The following is a 24,532-nucleotide window of genomic DNA, read 5'->3' on the forward strand; positions in this document are numbered from 1 at the left end:
ATCTAATGCTCTTAGCTTAGTTTTTCCTTGGGACTGGCCAGATTGGAGCCATATTGAGAATAACCAGCCAAAATTGCAAGGATAATCTGGATCTCGACTGAAGAGAGAAAACTCCGAATGATATGCCTGTGTTTTCTTTGTATCGTCTATCTGTATGTTTTGTCCCTTTCTTGTATCACCTAACTGTCTGGATATTTTGCATTCTTGTCCCATTCTGTATTATTCATGTATTGAGAGAGAGAGAGAGACTGAAGGTGAGAGAAAGAAAATGATGATTAAGAATAGTTATATAAAAAGGAGAGTAATTAGTAAAAAAAAAAAAATCAACAGACAACATAACAGCAGGCAGGATGGATTCAGTGCAATCATCTCCTCATCTTATGAAGAGGACTCACCATTTGTTGTTGTTGGAAGCAACCTACCAAACACATCAAGGGACACCTCACCACCATTGAAATAACGAGCTGTATGTGGGATTTGGCGTTTTTTAGAGAATACCTTTTTCTTCCAAAGACAGTAACAGGTGACAGCGATAAGGATGAGGATCACACACAAGGCGACAATCAATGCAATGACAGTGGTGCTGGCAAAGACGGATTTGGTGTCAACATAAAGCAACCAGCCAACTTCATAACTTAAGTAGCCAATATTAACCTGAGAAATAAGCAGACAATTAGTTAAAGGGCAAAGGATTAAACAATATATACATATAAGCATTAAAAGTATGTAGGTGCAGGAAGCGGTGTGTTGTTAAGAAGTTTTGTTTGCAACCACCAAGTTCTGTGTTCAATCTTACTGTGTGGCACTCTGGCTAAGTGTCTTCTATTATAGGTCTAGGTCAATGAATGTCTCATGAGTGAATTTGGTACATGGAAATTGCTCGAAACATAAAAAACTTTCTCACTATATATATATATATATATATATATATATATATATATATGGTTATGGTATATTCTGTTAGGAATATGGCACAGTACAGTATAAAGCTCGGCCACCCTTAGAATTACCCAATACTATCCGGTAGCATTACTGTGTATTTCCATTATATATATGTATATTATATAGTTGAAATTTACAGAAAAACAAAAGACGAACTCAGATGTATAAACGAGCAAGTGGCCGAAGCTTCAAGGTCACAGTCAACAACATTTTGGTTTAAGAATAATAAACACATACATATATACATCATCATCATCGTCGTTTAATATCCGCTTTCCATGCTGGCATAGGTTGGATGGTTTGACTGAGGACTGGCAAGCCAGAAGGCTGCACCAGGCTCCAATCTGATCTGGCAAAGTTTCTACAGCTGGATGCCCTTCCTAATGCCAACCACTCTGAGAATGCACCCATGATGATGTATATATGTATGTATTTATAATTCTTAACCAAAATGTTGTTGACAGTGACCTTGAAGCTTCTGCCAACTAAGCCATCATTGAACTGTGGCTTAGCTGACCTAAACTTCGAAGTCACTGTCAACAACATTTTTGTTTAAGAATGATAAATTTGTACTCTACAAAAGTATAAAGTAACCCATTAGATTAATGTAAAATTGTTTTTATTATAACTGAACATAAGGCAGCAAACTGGCAGAATTGTCAGCATGCCAATCAAAATGCTTAGAGGCATTTTGTCTGTCTTTACATTCTGAACTCAAATGCTGCTGAGGTTGACTTTGCCATTCATTCTTTTGGGGGTCGATAAAATAAGTACCAGTTGCATCCTGGGGTTGATGTAATCAACTTAGTCCCTTCTTTGAAACTGCTGGCCTTGTGCCAAAATTTGAAACCATTATAATTGAACATAAAAACAAACATTAATATATAAATTGCTGGCCTTGTGCCAAAATTAGAAAGGATTATCACCATCATCATCATTATTATTATTATTATTAAGAGGGTGGCGAGCTAGCAGAATCATTAAGATGCTGGATGAAATGCTTAGCAGTATTTCACCCATTGCTGCATTCTGAGTGCAAATTCTGCCGAGGTCAACTTTGCTTTTCATCCTTTTGGGGTTGATAAATTAAGTACCAGTTGCATACTGGGGTTGTTCTAATCGACTGGCCTCCCACCTCCCACCAAAATTTCAGGCCTTGTGCCTGTAATAGAAAGGATTATTATTGTAACTGTTATTAAAGCTATTAACTTTCTAAGGACTAGTTATGCTTGAACCCTTTATGATAGTGCAGGTACTCTATGTTCAACAGTGTTACTAGCAATACATTGACAGCATTATATTTGATAGCATCAACCCCAGTGCTCAACTGGTATTCATTTTATTGACTCTGAAAGGATGGAAAGCAAAGTTGACCATAATGGAATTTGAATTCAGAATGTAAAGCAGGAAGAAATACTACTGAACATTCTGTCTAGCTTGTTACCAATACTGACAGCTTGTCATCTTTGTACTCTATATTCTAAATGAATCCCTTCATAAACTAGAAGTAATACATAGATGTATTAATACTCTTTGATTCCTGTATATATTATGGTAGACACCATATTGGCAGAATAAGTTGGAGTGCCAAATTAAATACTTTACAATATCTAGTTTTGCCTGTTTATATTTTGAGTTTAAATTCAACCAGTCATCTTTGCATGTGGCTGTGTGGTAAGTAGCTTGCTTACCAACCACATGGTTCCGAGTTCAGTCCCACTGCATGGCACCTTGGGCAAGTGTCTTCTACTATAACCTCGGGCTGACCAAAGCCTTGTGAGTGGATTTGGTAGACAGAAACTGAAAGAAGCCCGTCGTATATATGTATATATATATATATGTGTGTGTGTCTGTCCCCCCACCATCGCTTGACAACCGATGCTGGTGTGTTTACGTCCCCGTAACTTAGCAGTTCGGCAAAAAGAGACCGATAGAATAAGTACTAGGCTTACAAAGAATAAGTCCTGGGGTCGATTTTCTCGACTACAGGCGGTACTCCAGCATGGCCGCAGTCAAATGACTGAAACAAGTAAAAGAGGTATAAACAAACTGATTATCACTCGTATTTTAGCAAGGATAATTATATTGACTACACCTGCCTCTTCATAAATATTTGTGGTCTTGTACAAATATCAAAAATCTTTATGGTGAACATGATGACTTCAGTGTGCTTTGGGCATACTCAGCTTGCTGGAATCAATCTTTTATAAAGTTAAGACTTAAGTGAGAAGTTTATGCATTCATAGTGGCTAAGATGCTAGTCCATCACAAGAAACCTTTCCCTAGTAAAATATAGTGTCTGTTCCCTACTGTTAGGTGATCTGAACCAATGAGTAAAACACTATCTTACTCAAAAATATAGATTATTCAACTTTACGATGAAAGTAAACAAACAAAGTTTGTTCTTTTTTAGAAGCGTTGAGATGTATTCTAAGATACAGAAATAAATTTATTTCTCAAACGCGTGATAATGCTATAAATAGCGAGATCAGGATAAATTATCCATTTATTGCAGAAAAATACGTTACTGGCCAGCCATGAGACTCGAACTTGCATCTCTGTGATGACGCGTCAAGTGTTTTTCTAAAATTGCAGAAGAATTCGTTGCTGGGCAGTTTAGTTTAATGGTAAAACACTTGACGCATAATCACAGAGATGTGAGTTCAAGTCTCATGGCTGGCCAGTAACGTATTTTTCTGCAATAAATGGATAATTTATCCTGATCATGCTATTTATAGCATTATCACGCATTTGAGAAATAAATTTATTTCTGTATCTTATATAAATTATTGTTATTGTAACACACATAAAATTTGAATTCATGGTACAAGTGTCAGCACCCTAAACATTCTCCCAAGGTCAAAGCTAATATATGTAAAAGATATGTAAAGGATAAAGGGTGCATTCCTCAAGAAGAGTTTGTAATTCTTATGGTACAATTAAAACTGATACACACTTACTCCTTCATAGATTCTTGACTGCTGTCATTACTAATTTACTCACAGTTTTCATCAAAAATGTTAAGTGGTGAAATGTGATTTAGTTTATATAAGATATTTAATAACTTGGATAATGACATAAAAACACACACAGGTCAGTGGATTGATATCAAATGTTGTGTGACTTTCTGCCCAACTTACACCATCGTTAAAAAAATAGTAAAAAGAACAAATGGAAATATAATCTGCCAATGACGACGATGATGACGGTGATGACAACGATAGGACTCTTGATGATGGTGGTAATGATTTTTGTATTGCAAAGTGTTACAAAATTGTTGGTTTCAAATTTCATAATCTACTAATCACTTGCCTACACACTCACACACACACACACACACATGGTACCTTGTTTCCTTAAAAACAAACTGTGGGTATTGCACAGTTTGGTGGAAGGATGGAAATTAGATAATAATAATAATAATAATAATAATAATAATAAAATGATGATGATGATGATGACAGCTATAATAACAACAATGGCAGTGATAATAATGATGATGATGGGGATAACAAACATGACCATCAATTATTTCAGTATCTATTTCCTCTGTATTTGTTTAAAAAGTTAAATGCTTTCTCTTTAATAGCTTCTTGCCATTTTATCCGACTGCTACTTCACAACAGACGTGACATGCCGTTACCATTTCCCAGCAGTTGGTATTCCCCTTGTTTATTTGATACTATACAAACACATGAAGAATAAACAAATTTAACAAAGAAAAGAAAAATACAACATAAATACAAAATAAAAAAAAAGGAAAAGCATAGTTGTATGGTTAAGAAATTCACTTCGCAACTACATGGTTCTCAGTTCAATTCCATGGTGTGATACCTTGGGCAAATGTATTCTTCTTTAGATGTGGACTGAACAACAACTTGTGAGAAGAGTTTGGTAGAGGGAAACAGTTCAGAAATCCATCATGTATATACATGAGTGCATGTGTATGTGTCTCCATGTATGTTTCAAAAATTAATTCTGCCTGCCTGCCCATCCAGTTCAGTCCATGTAGCACCTTGTGCAAATATCCTCAACTACAACACTAGGCCATCCAAAGCCTTCTAAATGGATTTGGTTGATGGAAACTGAAAGAAGCCTGTCATGAGTGTTGTTGATTTCCAATATTCTGCATAAAAGTGGTTGCCCATGGAAAATGGGACATTAAAATGGTGATGATGACGATCATCAACATCATCATTGTTTAACGTCCGCTTTCCATGCTAGCATAGGTTGGACGATTTGACTGAGGACTGGCAAGCCAGAAGGCTGCACCAGGCTCCAATCTGATCTGGCAGAGTTTCTACAGCTGGATGCCCTTCCTAATGCCAACCACTCTGAGAGTGTAGTGGGTGCTTTTACGTGCCACTGGCACGAGGGCCAGTCACATGGTACTGGCAACGGCCACGCTCAAAAAGCATGGCCAAACATATATTTACATGTACACACATGTATATGTATAAATATGTGTGTGTGTGTTTGTATGCTTATATGCTTGTGTTGCTGTCTATGTGATTACATCAGTCTAAAACCTAGTGTTGTTTATGTTGTGTCACTTTATAACCAATGACATAGCTGTTTGACCAAGAGAAATCAATGAAATAAATACCAGATTTAAATAAGCATTGGGGGTTAATTTGATTGACTACACCATTGAAAACAGTATCACAGCATGGCCACAACCCAATGGCTGAAACCAATAGATGAATAAAAGGAAGTAGTTCACAATATTATAAGTGCCGGTACTGCTGAGTGGTTAATAAGCTCACTTTGCAAATGTGAGGTTTCAGGTTCAGTCCCACTGTGGAGCATCTTAGGCAAGTGTCTTCTACTATAGCCCCAGGCCAACCAAAGCCTTGTTAGTGGATTTGGTAGATAGGAACTGAGCAGAAGCCTGTTGCATATTTATATGAGGGGATGCTGAAAAGTTCCTGGCTTTGGATAAAAGAAAATACAGGAGGATCAATTAATTATGATTTCATTCAACATATTCCCCTCACAGATTGCAGTGGTCCTTTAGGTTTTCTAAGACCTGTGAAAGAACTCAGAAGGTTGGGCTTCCAACCAGGTCTTTCATAATACCCTCAAAGCCAGGAACTTTTCAACACCCCACTCTCGTATATGTGTGTATTTTTGTGTGTCTCTGTAACTTAGCAGTTCAGCAAAAGAAACCAATAGAATAAGCACAAAACTTTAAAAATAAGCACTGAGATTGATTTGTTTGACTAAGCCAGTGGTTCCCAACCCTTTTATTTTGAGTTTTCCCATAGACCCCTTTCAATATGCTTATCCTTATGTGTGTATGTATGTATATACATATATATATGTATATATATAAATAAAATTTTGAATTTAGTTCACAGATCCTCAGTACTACTACCTTTGCAGACCACTAGGAGTCTGCAGACTCTAGGTTGGGAACCACTGGACTAAACCCTTCAAGGCTGCACCCCAGGATGGCTGCAATCCAATGACAGAAACAAGTAAAAAATAAAAGAAAGGATAATAGTTACCTTCACTTTTAATTTGAATTTTTTGGTGACATTTCTAGAAGGCATATTTTGAGGGACACATTTTATGAAAGATAGTGCCAACTTAGTGATTTTACAAGGAATTCTGCCATCAATTGTTATGTCTATGTCTTTTGATCTAGCAACCAGAGTTATGTTCATACCCTGGAATTAAAAAAAAAGAAACAGCTAAATAAAATAAACAATATCTATTTTATGCACAGCACAGCACAACACAAAGCTGAAAAATTGAAGTTAATTTGAATACTACTACAAAAAAAAAAAAAGACCTAATTATGAGTGAAATGGGAATGTAAGCACATCTTTTCTGTGCATATGATGTACAGAAAAAGAGGGAGTCTCCTGATGGACTGTTTCATTGTTTGTTGACTCTTCCTCAGAGGAGGTATAGAAGGCTTCCCGCCCCAATCAATAGCATAAAACATTCAAGTGATATAAAAAGTAGTCATAAATTAGGCTAGCACCACAATGGATAGCCTAAGTTGCATGTATGTGCTTTTGATGTCATATCATTAATTAAACAGTATCTCACAGAAACAATAAAATGGTTTCTTTTGACAAAACACTTATGTAGGTGATAGATGACTGAATCAGCCCATGTAATATATTACTGGTATTATAACAAACTGGTGGAACAATGAACTGAAATGATTTATGGTATTTGTTATGTTCTGATTTTAAATGCTACACGGGTTACCTTAGTTTTTATTTTTTTTCAGGTTCAATACAATACGAACCAGTCAAGTAACTAGGGGTAGCTTAATCAATAGTTGTCCCTATTCGTTATTTAGATGTGATCCAGAATGTGGATGTGTGTGTAATAGTAGTAGTTGTAGTAGCAATAGTAATGGTGGTGGTAGTGGTGGTGGAAATGGTAGCAGTTGTTGCAAAGGTGGTGGTTGTGGAGGTTGTAGTAGTAGTAGTAGTAGTAGTAGTAGTGAGATATGTGAGCAGCTTTTAGATGTAGGAATCAACAATTGATCAGAACTAAAGTAATTCTGGCTCTGAAGTAACTTCTGTTTTAGCTATGATATAATCGGGATTTCACCATAAAAGATCATCAGCGATTATTTGTTTAGCATTTAAGGTTTTAACTGTGTGTTGGTCATGATTATAGAAGATATAGAGTTGTGAGTTCATTTGATAGGGAAGTGAATTTGCTTTGGTGTTGTTGAATGGAAAACAGCTCAAAGATTTAATGACAATCTTTCTACACACTAATGAACACATATATAGAATGATATTTAATGAACATATATATATTTAAAATCAGAAAGGCTGAACAGAATGACTGTGCTGTGTAGACAATGTAGACAAGGATTTCATGCATATCAACCTTCAAATAAATGATCTAACATGGGAGGTCTTCATGACCTGCTACAAATAGCAGTCAAATTTCCCTCAAATCACAAAAATATCTTATATAATGGAAAGGGCACACTAGATAATGTAGGCCTAGATAGTCCCCTAAAAAGTCACAGCTGTATGAATTTGACCACAAAGCTGCTCAACTAGAGTTGACCTGAAGCTAAACAACAATTTTCAAAGCAAGATGGATATAATTGATTTGTTGTTGGCACTCCGTCGCTTACGACATCGAGGGTTCAAGTTGATCCGATCAACGGAACAGCCTGCTCATGAAATTAACGTGCAAGTGGCTGAGCACTCCACAGACATGTGTACCCTTAATGTAGTTCTCGGGGATATTCAGTGTGACACAGTGTGACAAGGCTGACCCTTTGAATTACAGGCACAACAGAAACAGGAAGTAAGAGTGAGAGAAAGTTGTGGTGAAAGAGTACAGCAGGGTTCGCCACCATCCCCTGCCGGAGCCTCGTGGAGCTTTAGGTGTTTTCGCTCAATAAACACTCACAACGCCTGGTCTGGGAATCGAAACCGCGATCCTATGACCGCGAGCCCGCTGCCCTAACCACTGGGCCATTGTGCCTCCACATATATATAATTGATAGACAAAAGGAAAAGTATAACATTAGAGAAATATTAAACAAAATAGCTGAGAATTTTCTTACCTTTATTTCAACTTCTTTTGCACTTGTACTATATTCAAAGACATTATTATCTCCAGAGAATCGTTTAATAATAGGATCAGGATAGTAACGGAATCGACTTATCATTGGCTTTGTTGTTGATAAGTTGTAGAGGTCAACAACTCCATCCATGAGTAAATGAGTATCCACAGGTATTATTTGCTTTGTACTTCTACCAGGTATCTTAGGACTTTTGCAGTATAACCAAGTTCCTTCTTTGTTTGAGTGACATGGCTTAAGATTAAGAAGCAATATAATTAGGTTTGTGATCACACATTGCAAAAATAGATATCATCTGATTTTGAACTTTAAATATTGAATCACTAAACTGAATATTACACAAAATCTAGATATGACTAGGCTGATTAGACAATTTCATCAATTATTTCTTTCTTTTGGTTGGTTCATTTATAAAGTGTTGTCAGTTTATTGATTGATTTAAATTCATTAAATCATTTGAGCAAAACTATAATATTGTGTATTTCATATTCATATGTGGTTATTATTTTCTGCATGCTGAACATAGTTGTTTATTTGGAAATTCCAATTTCTTCAATAAGTATCTTTAGTTGGTTCAAATCATTATGGGAATCTGAACATCAGCCTGTCCAAAGCCTCCTAATGATATAAATCAACTAAAGGGCCATAAACAAATAACTACATTATCACAAGTAACATTCTGATATTTAACATAACAGAACTAAGGCGACTAAAGGCGGCGAGCTGGCTGAAACGTTAGCACGCCGGGCGAAATGCTTAGCGGTATTTCGTCTGCCGTTACGTTCTGAGTTCAAATTCCGCCGAGGTCGACTTTGCCTTTCATCCTTTCGGGGTCGATAAATTAAGTACCAGTTACACACTGGGGTCAATGCAATCGACTTAATCCATTTGTCTGTCCTTGTTTGTCCCCTCTGTGTTTAGCCCCTTGTGGGCAATAAAGAAATAAGAACTAAGGAGACATAGATGTAGAAAACTAACTGACTCAATGACTCACAAACATTGGAATTGAACTCATGACATTATTTCTTATCTATGAGGTGACATCATGGTGTTTTATCCTCTTCTTATCAACGTCTTCCTACATATAAACAAGTTCATTCAACCAATCAACGAGAATCCATAACATAGGGGATGAGACAGAGGTTCACATAAAGTGAATCAACTTTCTCCATCAATCTTTCTCGGTCATCAGCCAGCCTCATGTTTTCTCCCATCTTCCTCTTTGTTAATTCTGAACCACTTCCTTCATGATTTCTCTCTTTCTCTGGGGATTTGTCTGAATATGTTTACTAAAAGTAGGGTGTCATGATGTCATATGGCATTACAACTTCATTTTCCACCTTTCAACAATTGACAGAAGAGTTTCAGGGAATACTAAACTCCTTAACACTTTCTTTCCTAACACATTAGTTTAATGTTCAGATTATATTTTAGTTAACCTAAATTCTAACATAGATACAGCTTGTTGCTAATCTTGTTCTTGAGTAGCTTTCATTTAGCCTTGTTTTAATAGATCTACAGTTTGGAGTTGATCAACTAAATTATCATTCAAAACGTATTTTAATCTGTGGCCTTACTAGTTTATTTCAGAGCAAGCTGTTTTAAAATTTATGATTAAAAACACTTGCAATTACATCACGGAAGAGCCATGCTAACCACTTAGTAACAGACAAAACTATCAAATTCATTAAAATTTATCTGATGAGGTGTTAAAATTAATGTTGCACAACTGCAACCTATTGGCTGACATATAATCTCAGAATTAGTAAGGATTTTGTAATAATATTTGGTAGATATATTGGTCAAACAAGCCACTAATGGAGCAACTATGTGGTCACTCAACCGGCTAGAAATAGCAGCTAAATCTCTCTCTCAGATCATCTTCTCCCTTAAAAAAAAAAGGATAATATAAGATAAAATGTGTCCGCTAAGAAGGGATGGGAATGATCAGAAGAATCATCATCATCATTATAATCATCATTATCCTCATCATTTAATGTCTGTGTTCCATGCTGGTATGGTTGGACAGTTTTTATAGTCTGACAGATCCAAGGACTGCATCATGCTTTAGCAGGGTTTCTATGGCTGGATGCTCTTCCTAACACCAATTACTTTATTGTGTGTATTGAATGTTTTTTTTTATGCCACCAGCACTAGTGAGATTGCCATGCAACTTGCACGATTATGTACCCTGATGGAGAAATTTTATACTAAGAGATGAGTAGTAAAGAGGCATAAGGTATGAGAGAAAAGGGCCAGAGCAGAAGGGTTTCTTGTTGTAGAAGAGCTACATGACTATTCACATTAGCCTTTGACAAAATATCTACTCAACCAGTATTGACTTATGGCTGATTAACAACAAGAACACTATTTTGAACTTATCTTTGCAATTCTTCAGCTGAATTGCAACAATCAACAGGTGGGATGTTGTTGTTGCCACTGCCGTCGTTGTTTAACGTCAGCCTTCCATGCTGGCATGGGTGGGAAGGTACCACAAGAGCTGGCCAGGCCGAAGCCTGCACCAGATTTCTGTGACTGTTTTGGCAAGAATTTTACAGCTGGATGCCCTTCCTAACACCAACCACTCAGCAGAGTGAACTTAGTGCTTTTTATGTGGCACAAGCACAGGCGAGGTCAGTTTTGGCAAGGTTTTTACAGCTGGATCCCCTTCCTAAAACCAACCACACAGCAGAGTGGATTGAATAACAAATGGAAAATTTTTAAATCAGTAAAATGCTAGAATTAGAAAGGAGATTAAGGCATCAACATTTTCTAACACTTGGGATTAACCCATTACCTCCCATAATTCTATTAAGTGGAATTTTTTTTATGAAACTTTGATTTCTAGCATAAAACAGCCTTAGAAACACGCTGGAATGATCAAAATAACATTTTAAATAGAAATAAGCGAGATATTAGGTGAAAAATTAGCAAACCTCATTTGAATATCAGAGAAATATACCTAGTAGATATAGCAAAAAGGTTAGATATGTGTAAATATTGACAGAAAATTACGAAATTTGTAATTTTTAAGTGATCTCATATGAGATCACTGGTAGGTAATGGGTTAAAATATTAAAAAAAAAATTGGGAAGTTACAGAATAATTTTTCAGCTATGTGCCTATCTATATGCCTAGATAACCAAATAATTCATTGTTTATTATGTAAATTATGTATATATGAAAAGATATAATTTTTTTAGTCAAATGAACCTAAAGGAATTTTGTTGAGCCTAGGAAGAGCCATTATGCCAATATAACTAACACATGCACTGGTTCAATTCCACACTTTTATTAGTAGTCAATTGGTTAAATATCCAACTAACTAATTGATTGTTTAATTTGTTTGTTGGATATTTAACCAATTGACTAATAATAAAAGAGTGAAATTGAACCAGTGTGTGTGTTAATTATACTGACATAATGACTCTTCCTAGACACAACAGAATTTGTTTCAATACATGGATTCACATAAAGAATCTTGCAAACCAGATGCAAAAACGAAGTACGAACTAAAGGAAATATACGAAAAGAAACAGAAAACAAACAAAATTCTAATATATGTTAGAAGAAGAAATACGATTAAACACTTAAGTTCAGCAGTCATCACTGATACCTTCATCTATCATCAACATATTTTTTTTTATCTATTTACTATTTTGGCATCAGAGCATATTTTCAAGCATCTCAGTCCAATGTCACTGACCTCTTCTGCTATCAGCATTAGTAATGCTAGTAGTATGAGTATGTAAGTCTTGTCGATGAAACTGGTGGTATTTTTTGTTAGACAGTATCTTACATATTTCAGTTAGCTACTTATTTCTTACCTCTGTAGACAACGGCTGCTTTGATTCCACAGTAATGCCACTCAGCCTTGGTTCTGTTACAGTATTTAAATTTGTGCCAGAGAATTCTATACTTATGCCACCACTAGAATAAATAAATAAATATATAAACAGATATATAAGATGAATTAAAATAACTAATTACATAAAGAATAAAAAAGCAATATATAAAATAATTTTGATAATGAAAAATTAACGAAATATTCAAAAGCTGTATTTTCTCTAAAGAATTCATCATTCCTTCTAGAAGCCATGGAAGAAGAAGAAAAAGAAAGAAAAGATTTGACATTTCGATGGTTGTTGTAATACTCATGTCTTTTTTCCGTTAGTAGTTTCAGCAGTGATTACTAGGTTACAGACTTGGCTTGCCAGTAATTTACCAACATTATTCTATAGTGTCTGCTACCATTAATCAAATCTATTAATTAAATATTAAAGTCTTGTCATTAAAGTGCTATGATACTTCTGACTGACATACAAAAATTCTTTTAAAATATTTATTACATTCAGTATCTGCTGAGAACATTTCATCATAAATATCAAATTTTAAACTTGCCACTCTTTTTTTATTCTTTTATTTGTTTCAGTCATTTGACTGTGGCCATGCTGGAGCACCACCTTTAGTCGAACAAATCGACCCGAGGACTTATTCTTTGTAAGCCTAGTACTTATTCTATCGGTCTCTTTTGCCAAACCGCTAAATTACAGGAACATAAACACACCAACATCGGTTGTCAAGCGATGGTGGGGGGAAAAACCTCAGGCACACATATATGACGGGCTTCTTTCAGTTTCCATCTACCAAATCTACTCACAAGGCTTTGGTCGGCCTGAGGCTATAGTAGAAGACACTTGTCCAATGTGCCGTGCAGTTGGTAAGCAAGGTACTTACCACACAGCCACTCCTGCACCTATATAGAAACAAGATACACTAATTTTTAAGAAGTGGATTCCATAGTTGAATGTAGACAGATAAAGAAATTGAAAACAGCATTCAACAGAATAATCATTTCACAAATAGATTACTATGTATTGATAGTTTTTATTTTAATTGAGTATCCTTTTCTATTGCCATCATCGTTAATCTTACGTTCATTTTTCTGTGCCAGTGTTAGTTGTGTATTGGTTCATAATACGGCTGCATTTCACACTTATTGGTTCTAGTTCTAGTTCCTGTAAGGTTCAATGTTCTGAAATTTGATCAGACTGTTTCTCTCTAGGAATTACTGATGTAGAATAATTTCTACAATCAGCACCTTCTAACACCAATTCCTTTTGTGATTTCTCTGTTAGCAACCTTCATTCACAATACATACTCTAATATTCTTAAACCAATACAGTCATTTCTCTGACATACATTTTATGATAGCGCTAATATCCTCCAGTCACTTATTCTCTTTAGTTGTCTTTGATAGATAAGCATTACTCATCGGTTTCTTAAGGCTTTGTCACAAGAGAAAAAGCTATGGCCATGATCCTTTTTAGGATGAGAAGAAGAAAGTTATCCTCAGACTGGATATTTGGCTAGAATACTTGCAACAGAGTGAACGCTAATAAATACATGGAAGAGCCAAGTGGTTGTATTAACCCTTTTGATACGAAAACCACCACTGTTTTAATAGTACAATTCCATTTTAAAGTGATCTAAATTAAAACCTTCTTTCAAAATTCCATGTTAGATTATGTTCCAAACACCAGCTTAATAATGACAAAGAGATAGTCTACTAAATTCTTCATTATTTTCAAAATTAATCAAAGCAAAAGCAGTGTATTTCAACAGAAATATGGTAATAAGAGGGTTAAACCTGGTGGTAGATTAAGTCAAAAACAGGAAGAAATTCTCTGACAGACTTCCACACAATGTTGAGCAAAGTCTACATAAATGGCTTTCATTAACTAGAGGCTAAGGTAGAAGATGCTTCAAAGTGCCTTAGAGTAGGATTGAATCCAAAAGTATGTAGCTGAAAGCAGACTTCTTAATCACATAACCATGCCTGTATCTATAGTTAGATTATATACATCTTGTTCTTTTCCAATTACTTAAGATTCTTTGCATTCATGGCTCGAAATCATTCAGACAATGTCATAACCTAAATTTCTCCTTTAAATATTTAAAAAGAAATTTTAAATGCTTCATACAATCAGTTGACCCTTTTCATGGTGATAATATCTTGTTTCCAGCAAAGTTAGAAATTCATGAAAATTGTTTCCTCCCTTAACTGTAACTCTCTTAACCATTACTCAATCCAACCCCAACAGAATGTAATTAATTTCATGACCCACCTTTGGATGCTGTGTGTTGAGTTAACATGAGAAATTGTTGGGTCTTCTGTATAGTTGAATTTGTCAGTTTGCTTCATAATACTACCATCAATAATGACTATTAGACTGCCTTGAACTGGATAATCAACTGATGGTGTTTTGGCAATGATTTCAGTATCTGTTCGTCTGAAAGCAAATGAAAATACACAATTATATGAACTTGCTTTAAACTCATTCCAGGTAGTATTTTTCTGCTAAATTAGAAGTAAATGCACAGGTTACAATCATGAAACCAAAGTTTTGTTTGTTGTCAAATACAGACTCGGCGTCTTTAGCTTCACATTCAAAGTTACAAAAAGAAAATATATCATTCTATGAACACATGTAACATGTACAGCATTTTTGATGTCCACAAGTTGGTTTAAGTTGTGTGCATGTGTCTACATGTGTTTTGTGTGTGTATATGAGTTTGCCTACTACACTGTTTGTACTTGTATCTTATATTTAGTTTTTTATTTATTCGTTTATTTACTTATATAAAAAACAAATAAAATAACTAAATAGAAGACATGGGTACAAATAATGTAGCAAGCAAACAAACACACACACACACAAATACAAATGTGTGATGAAAGAGCTTTGACTAAGAAACAAAAATAATAATAAAGCTGAAGCAATGACCAAACATATCGTGTGTGTTATTTACATTTAATGGATATTTGTCCTCATCTTGCTTGTTGTTAACGTTTCGGCTGATATACCCTCCAGCCTTCATCAGATTTCTTAGGGAAATTTAGAACCTGGATTCTCATTCCTAAGGTGTTTTTCAATATTATTATTATTATTATTCAATTCACTGCCTGGAATTGAACTTGGAATCTTGGGGTTAGTAGCCCGTGCTCTTAACCACTATGCCATATGCCTGTGTTTTTTTTTTTTTTTTTTTTTTAAGAGATGAGAAATTATTTACATTATTTACATTTGATGGATATGTGTCTTCATCTTGTTTGTTGTTAACACAACGTTTCAGCTGATATACCCTCCAGCCTTCTTCAGGTGTCTTTAGAGTTGAACACATCACAGCAAGACAATGAGAATAACTTCATGTAGTTGTTTGACATGCTAAATGTCTTCCCTTAAATTTAACCCTACTTTCTGGTGGCAGGTAGTATTGTATTTACTTAATGGAATAACAATCCTACTAGAAATTCTGGGCTCAGCTGGTTCCAGTTGACAGCATCCAGTCCTAGGCCCCTGCCCTTATGTCCAGGGTTATAGAATGGGCCACTGGGAGCAGGAAGGTGAATGTGGCAACAGTGACTGATGAGAGACTAACAATTTAGTAATGCTATCAAACATTGCGAGTCACATGGCAGTGTAACTGAATTTTATTACTGATAGAGGGATTAAAAGATTAAAGGGAGGGATTACCTCATGGGAGAGTGGCATCACCTGATTTGCCAACTTCAATGCCCTCAAATCTTACAAAAAAAAAACAACAAAACAAAACAAAACAAAAAACAAACAAACAAAAGAATGCATATAAATGTCAAATAGAATTGATTCTAATACTTACTTTACAATTGTGAAATTTCTTGACTTTATCATAACAGTTGCTGAAGAACCAATATTTAGCTTGGTTCCAGTGATAGTACATCTTGTGCCACCAGATTTGGGTCCAAATTTTGGAGTAAAATTATAGATTTCTGGCTTCTGTATTTTATGAAAAAGATGATAAAAATGAAAACAATGTGACTAAAAGCTCGAATAGTGAAATATAAATGATTTCTTTTGAGTAGGAACAAAAGGAGGTAGAATTTACACTACCCCATAGTCCTTGGGTAACTTTAGGAAAGTCTATTCCATGGCATTTAGATATCAAAAACTGGTTGTCAAATCATCTGGGATCATTAACTTGAGATGATCTAGCATCTTACTCTGCAGAAAATGGTATCTCTTGTCTACGTCATGAAATCAAGACTAAGAACCAACATCATACTGATGTCAACTTTGACTTTTATGCTTCTATCAAGTACTAGGGTCAACATAAGTGACCAATCTTAAGGCTGTGAGCTGGCAGAATCGTTAGCACAGCAGGCAAAATGCTCAGTGAAGTTTTGTCTGTCTTTATATCCTAAGTTCAAATTCCGCTTGAGGTTGACTTTATCCTTCATTCTTTTGGGTTGATAAAATAAGTACCAGTTGAGCATTGGTGTCAATGTAATTAACCTACCCCTCCCCTGAAATCACTAGCTTTGTGCCAAAATTTGAAACCAATATCACTGACTAACCTTTCCCCACAAATTTCAAGCCTTTGTAAGAAACTGTTATTAAGAGCAGTGGATTGACATAATCACAAGAGTATCAGTGAAAAGTGCCTTGTGGTATCTGCTTTGACTTTTTATCTTCTCAGTGCAGCTTCTACTAAAACCATCTTTGCTTTCATTCTTTCAGGTTTCATAAAGTAAAAGTCAAGTCCTGGGGTTGATTTAACTGAATAAGCCTTACCCAAAAATTTCTGGCAATAATGTTTGTAAACGAAACTATTGAAGAAGCTTCTATGTAGCTGCTTAATCTGCAAGAAATTGCTTCCAAATCTCCCTCAAACTGCACACTACTGTCTTAGGACACATAAGGTAGTACACAAAATCATGGGGTGGCTATGGCTGGAACATCTTGACTGTAGGTCTGTTTGATCAGATTCAACAGAGTCAAAACAGTAGCATATCCATTAACCCTCCATAGCAGTAGGTTGTGAAAGTACTGAAGAAGACATGGTAACCAATGAATAAGACTGTACATCATATGACTAGTTAGAAATCACAATTAAATCTGTCTCAAATTGTACCTCACCATCTTAAAAACTGAGAAGTTACTCAGAATATTACTATTCTAAAATGAGGGATACTCAACCAAGATCCATTTACAAGAGTTAGTTTAAGCTGGACGGGAGAAACAATTATTAAAGAAAACTTGTTTTTTATTAATCTTTCCTAAACTTTATTTAACTGACCTGTTCCCAAACCCATTCTTTCATTTCATCACAGTGGCATTGTGACAATTTTAATTGGTTTAATCACGATGATGATCATCATCAGCATCACCATCATTTAATGTCCATGCTAGCACGGGATGGATGGTTTGACTGAGGCTCATAAGCTGAGGGGGCTATATCAGATTCCAGTCTGATTTGGCATGGATGCCCTTCCTAATGCCAACCACTCTGAGAGTATAATGGGTGCTTTTATGTACCAGTTACGTGACACTGGCATTGACCGCATTGCCTCCATGAGGCCCAACATTCATATGGTGTTTTTTATGTGCCACTGGCATAGGTGCCAGTTATGTGACACCTGCATCAGTCATATTACCTCTGTGATGATGATCATTATCATCATTATTATTCTTATCATCTTATATTCTTATCACTATCATTCTTTTCATCTTACCAGCAACTTTGATTTCCAGAATTTTAGTGTCAATCAGAAATGATTACTCTTCATTTAATGAGGATATTCAGAACAAGAATTATACATTGATACTGAGGATAAATTCCAAAAGGAGAAAAATCAAGGAATATGTCTCTATATTATGGGTATACTTACATAGAAATAGAAAAATTCGTCACTGCTGTTTTGTCCACTGATATTTGGTTGATTTGACACTTTACTGACTGCCTTTGCTGTTACGTGAATACTGCTTACATTATCTTTCTGTTTCTGAGTCAGGCATTTAATCCTGAAATTATATATAACAAAAGAAAAAGTAAAGCCATTCAAGTGAAAGATATTAAAACACATGAGTTGTCATTGTTTAACTTTGAGTTAACTCTGACCAACAGGTATATGAACACAGACATTCTAGACCAGTGGTTTTCAAAGTGGGCGGTACTGCCTCCAATGGAGCACTGGGCATATTGAAGTGGGTATTAGGCTTTAGGGATTGGTGGGGTAACATAATTAACATGCTAAATTTTATCTATAGTAGTAATTATTATTAAATTATTAAATTATAAAGTGCGATATTCGAGCAATTTTGCTATTCAACTTCAAAAAAGGACATAAAACAGCTGAAACAATTGCAATATCAATTAAACATTTGGTGAGGAAATGACCAGTGAGTGGTCAGCTCGAAAATAGTTTAAACGATTTTGCAGTGGAGACCTGAGCCTTCAAGATGGTGAGCGTAGTGGACACTCATCTGTCATTGATGATAATTAATTAAAGACTGTCATTGAAAAAGATCCATGCAAAACCACTCGAGAACTGGCAAAAGAACTTCAAGTTGGCCAGCAACCATTTGCATGCGATCGGGAAATTAAAAAAAAAAACTCGACAAATGGGTACCACATGATTTAAATTAAAATCAAAAAATGTGCAAATATGAAATTTGCTTGTTGCTTCTTTTCTGTAACCAGACCGATCCATTTCTTGACTGTATTGTAACTTGCGATGAAAAGAGGATTCTGTACAATAATAAAAGACGTTCTTTCAGCCTATGTGCCTACCTATATTTCTATCTATCTATCTCCATTGTCATGGAAGCTCTCTCAAAAAAACAAAAGCAATGTTCTCTTCTTCTAAACAAAACCCCCACAAAACATCAGTTTTGTATAAATGAACAAGCTGTTTGTACATTTACAAAATTTTATTTGACAAGTTTGAGAAACGAACGGAAGTGTGAATGATAATGAAAAAAATACAAAGATTTTTTCCAAAATTCTGACGACTTTTTCTCTCAATATATATATATATATATATACACACACACACATACATAAAAGAAGAAAAGCAGCTGCAAATATACCATTTGCACTAACCTGTAATCCTCATACTTGCAACTTCTGTGGGCTCCTTTGCAAATTGTTGGCAGAACTCAAATTTCACATTTGACATAAACATTATGACTGACAAAGGAAGTGTAGGTTGTCAGATCCTCATACATCAAAACTGATGGGAGAGTCCATCATATGTATGTGTGTGTGTGTGTGTGTATGGATGGATGTGTGCATGCATGGGTGTGAATATGTGCTACTGTCTCCCTGCCTTGACATTGTGTGATGGTTGCACATGAGTGTCATTGTCATACAGTGTTCTTAATTACGAAATTTTCTGTGGAAACATGTCAGGTCATGGTGAAATATTACCTTATCTGGAAATAGGTGAAGGTTTGTGACAGGAAGGACATCTATGTTTAGACAATCTGCCTTAACAAATTCTGTCTAACTCATGCAAGCATTGAAAAGTGAACACTAAAACAATGATGAGATCGAAATCCTGCAAGTTTTTTTTTAAGTTGCAGGTCTTTACAATTTCTACTAATCTAATAACAACAATAACAAATAAAGAGGAAAATCATATAAGCTTACATTGTCTCATTATATTCTAGTACAAGACATTCTTTGTCTTTGATATGGACCTGAATGATAGCATTTTCGTCATTTATATTGGTGAAATAATCACCTTTGATGGTCAAGACTGTTCTGCCCTCAAATGGACCGGATTTTGGATAAATCTAAGAAAAAATGAAAACAAAAAAATTTCTTTTAAAATAAGTTCTTATCTTATGCAAGTATTAATTGTATAGCTCTAAACATTTAGATATTTGTATCTAATCTTTAGGGTAGATGCCATTATTTAGAGCGACAGACATAAGTAGAGTAACTCAGTAGAATTAGGCAGTGTATTCCAGCTCAGGGTGCTAATACCCACACAGAGTGGTAAAATACATTTTAGAGGGTACTGGAAATTAAATTAACCCTTTAGCATGTAGATTGACCATATCTGGCCTATGTTTTCTATCTCTTTTAAGTTCAAACCTACTAGATCCAGCATCTCACATCTACCCTGATTTCTTCAAAATCTCTTAGATACAAGATAACACATGATTAATTTTTTTCAGTTTCGTTTTCCTGTCACTATTTGTGTTTTCATTGAGGTGGCTCCATTGGCCACTACTGAAAGTCATGTAACCACTCTCCAAGTTTTTCAGCTTTGCCGAGATCACACAGTTTGTGGTATATCATATCATGATCCACTTTGTCAAAAGCTTTTGCAAAATCAAGGTATATTACATCCACATTTGAGTTGTTGAGTAACTGCCTCATCACCCAGTCATTATGTTGTAAGAGCTGGGTCAGACAGCTCCTACCTGGTCGAAAACCATGCTGGGTATCACTCAGCAAGTTATTTTCTTCAAGGAATGCGATTAGTTTCCCTCTGACTATCCATTCCATGACTTTGCTGATGCGTGAAGTCAGAGAAGTAGGCCTATAGTTTTTGGTATCTGTTCTGCTTCCCCCTTTATGGATTTGGCAAGAAAGTAGAAAGCAAAGGACTACTGATGAGGTTACAGACGTGTGACAAAAGAACTCTGGCCGAAATACAATTTATATAAAATAAAGCTGAAGCAAGTGAACACCAAATATATAGCGCATATGTTTTCATTGGTTAAACTGGCAACATGACCATCCCCAAATACAACTATATCTGTTTCAACACATGAGTTCATATCAAGAATCTTGCAAAACGAATATATAAACAATTAATATTTAATTTTGAATAAAATAGTAATTTTCCCCTTTAAGAAAAAAAAAAAAATATCAAGTACCCGTGATTCAAAAATATCTCATAAAAATATAGCGAGAATTTTTATCAAGTCTATGGCACTCACAAAGAAAAAAGAAAGTAAAAAGTAAAAAAAAGGACATGAATATGCATGACATCTCTACAATTACCCGACCAAGAACTAACTGGATAAATCTATGGAATCCTGCATGTGCAATGTTATCGGCAGCCACAGACGTTTCAGACACTATCCTGCATTTAACCTGCATGTTACTCAAACTTTTGTACGTAGACTTGAACTTTCTTCACATGCACTGCCTTCCCTCACCTGATCAATTAATAAAAAGTTAAAATATGATATATGTATATAAAGAAAGAAAAAAAAAAAGATGATTCTTACAGATGTTATAACAGGTTTACAGAAATCTGGATACCATGCACTTTCCTTGCATGCAGAGTGTGTTGTGCACTTATTCTTACACCAGCCACATTTTGTAACATCGTTTGCTGTTACACAGGTTCGACAACTTGAATAAACATTACAGGAGACAAGTGGAAATCGAGTCACCTGAAATATAATTATCAAAATGAGAAGTAGTCATTTTCAAACATAAATAAATGAATAAATATTCAATATCCTTAATTAGCAGTCCAACAACTGGATATCCATAAAATAAGTAACACACTAAAATAAGTTCTGAGATTGAAATGATCACTTAAGCCTTTGAAGGGGAGTCTCAGCATAGCCGTGGCTCAATGACTGAAACCATTAAAAGTATAAAGTAGAATATATATGTGTATGTGTGTGTGTGTGTGCTGTACAATCCAGTAAAGGAATGAAAGAATGTGTATATGATTAAGTATACTGTTCACCCTATGCATCATTTTAAAGAAGAAAATGACACATTAGATGAAGTAGTCTTACTTACACCCTAAAGAAATGGTACAGGCAGAGATAGAATACCTTTGATCAAAGGTTCATTCAATCACAACTGACCTTGGGGTAATAATCAACACAACCAATAGCAGTAACATTGGCATGTAGTTAAAAAGATCATCTCACAAATATGTAGTTTCACTTTTGATTCTACTGTGTTTCAAATCATTTCTACTTGATACACAACACAGATTTCAAGCAATGTTTTTTGACTGGTTGTAACTGCCATACGTTTACTAAACTAGTTCTTATTGTGAAGGAGCAGGGTTACCACCACCATTGCTGTCATCATTTAATGTCCACTTTCCATGCTGGCATGAGTTAGATGGTTTGACTAAAACTGATAAGCTGAAGAGCTGCACCAGGTTCCAGTCTGATTATTTGGCATGGTTTCTACAGCTAGGTGCCCTTCCCAATGCCAACCAATGATGATGATGATGGTCATGTAATACTGCTGACTGTTTTAATATTTGAAACCTTTTGGTTTAGCAAAGCCTACAGTTTTGTGACATAAGTATGAAATGGTTTTATTGGTGATTTTTGGAGGGGCTCCAGTTTTTGGTACTTAAGTTTTGCTTGGAAATCTACTGATCTTCCAACTAATTTGTCTGGAAACTTAAAAAACAAGAATTGGTGTGCCTTCTGGTTTGAAAGGGTAGGTTCTCTTAAACCAAAACACTCCAGGACTGGCTACAATTTTTTTGACAACAATGCCCATGCTGACAAATATGAACAGACTTAGCTAGTGTGTAGTGGACACAGCTTTGGCCATTCATCAAATATTATCTGATGAGCGTGGCCGTTGATCGTTACCAACGTTGCCTCCCTGGCACTTGTGCCAGTGGCACATGAAAAGACATTCGAACGAGATCGTTGCCAGTGCTGATGGACTGGCTCCTGTGCAGGTGGCACGTAAAACACACCATTTCGAGCATGGCTGTCGACAGTTCCGCCTGACTGTCCCTTGTGCCGGTGGCACGTAAAACACCCACTACACTCTCGGAGTGGTTGGCGTTAGGAAGGGCATCCAGCTGTAGAAACTCTGCCAAATCAGATTGGAGCCTGGTGTCGCCTCCTGGTTCACCAGTCCTCAGTCAAATCGTCCAACCCATGCTAGCATGGAAAGTGGACGTTAAGCGATGATGATGATGATGATGATTGTGCATGTATCTTATGTGCATGAAACTCCAAATAGCAATTGAGTGAATCCTCAGCAGGATTTGAACACAGAAATGTGAGGCTACAAACTTGATATAACACATCTTGATTAATGCTGTGTTATTTGCATTGACACAATCCCTTTGATATTTGTCGTCTCTAGACCAATAAATATTGCGACTTTTATCGGATGATTTGCTGAAAATGTGTGACATTCACAAAGACTGAATTAATAGGTAGGTAATTAGAATATGAGTTAACTAAGTGTGACAATATGAAAATTACCTTAGAACCACTTAGCATATAAGCTGTTTTGTTCCCTATTAATTCAAGGTCCCTTTCAATTGGATGACCACTTCCTTCACTTACATCATAATCCATTACAATGTGAAACTTATTTTCTATAGTAGTTTTTCTCTGAAAGGGAAAAAAATTGCTTAAGTTTTGACAATTACTTCAGATAGTCAATGAACAGATGAATAGGTAGATAAAGGACTTCAGAAAAAGATTTGATTCTTGATTGATTTACATTTCACTTTTACTATCCTTCAAGTGAAGTTCTTATGTGATCACTCTAACTGCTAGAAATAGCAGTAAAAAAGCCCTGTAAAAGAACTCAGAAGGCTTTTCACAACACCCTTAAAGCCAGGGTTTCAATAAGATCTGTTAGCAATTCAAAATACTTGTAGCTTTGTAACTATACATGATAGAACTAAATTGAACTCTCACTTTATAGACACCCTGCATATGTGTTTGTGTGCGTGTGTGTGCGTGTGTGTGTGTGTGTTTGTTCTCCACCACTGCTTGACAACCATTGCTGGTTTGCTTATGTTCCTATAACACAGCAGTTCTACAAAAAGCGACCAATAAAATAAGCACCAAGCTTTAAAAAAAAGTACTGGGGTCAATTCATCCAACTAAAAATTCTTCAAGGCTGTGCCCCAGCGTGGCCACAGTCTAATGACTGAAACAAGCATAAGATAAAAGGTAACTGAATGATAAAAACATTTTCTTTTCTTGATTTAAAAAAAAGTAAGAATTATCATTGTCATCTTCCTTTTTTATGTCTGCCTTTCTTACATAAGCATGCATTGGATGAGACTTGAAATGAGGTACTATTCTACCACCAGATGTCCTTCCTATCACTGACTTGTTTCCAGGTTAGGTACTTAGTCCTGTGGAATTTCAAACAAACTGCACAGAAGCTGGGCATGGTTTTATGGCAAACACAGACATTGACACCACC

General features: G+C 35.6%; 1 protein-coding gene across 4 annotated transcripts in view; it reads right to left on the reverse strand.

The window, feature by feature from the left end:
* The window catches only part of LOC106879211 (hepatocyte growth factor receptor), a 171,071-nt gene that overhangs the window by 18,754 nt on the left and 127,785 nt on the right, over positions 1–24,532 (reverse strand). For all 4 annotated transcript variants that reach the window (XM_052965647.1, XM_052965648.1, XM_052965649.1 and 1 more), the window contains 10 exons: positions 23,572–23,703; positions 21,592–21,759; positions 19,994–20,139; positions 18,231–18,363; positions 16,202–16,338; positions 14,647–14,811; positions 12,346–12,448; positions 8,501–8,752; positions 6,453–6,614; positions 396–654 (listed from right to left, as the gene is read on the reverse strand). In XM_052965647.1, coding sequence (XP_052821607.1) covers positions 396–654; positions 6,453–6,614; positions 8,501–8,752; positions 12,346–12,448; positions 14,647–14,811; positions 16,202–16,338; positions 18,231–18,363; positions 19,994–20,139; positions 21,592–21,759; positions 23,572–23,703 — 1,657 coding nt within the window. The remainder of the gene's footprint in view (positions 1–395; positions 655–6,452; positions 6,615–8,500; positions 8,753–12,345; positions 12,449–14,646; positions 14,812–16,201; positions 16,339–18,230; positions 18,364–19,993; positions 20,140–21,591; positions 21,760–23,571; positions 23,704–24,532) is intronic.

This window comes from Octopus bimaculoides, chromosome 2, assembly GCF_001194135.2.
Source record: "Octopus bimaculoides isolate UCB-OBI-ISO-001 chromosome 2, ASM119413v2, whole genome shotgun sequence".
NCBI lineage: Eukaryota > Metazoa > Mollusca > Cephalopoda > Octopoda > Octopodidae > Octopus > Octopus bimaculoides.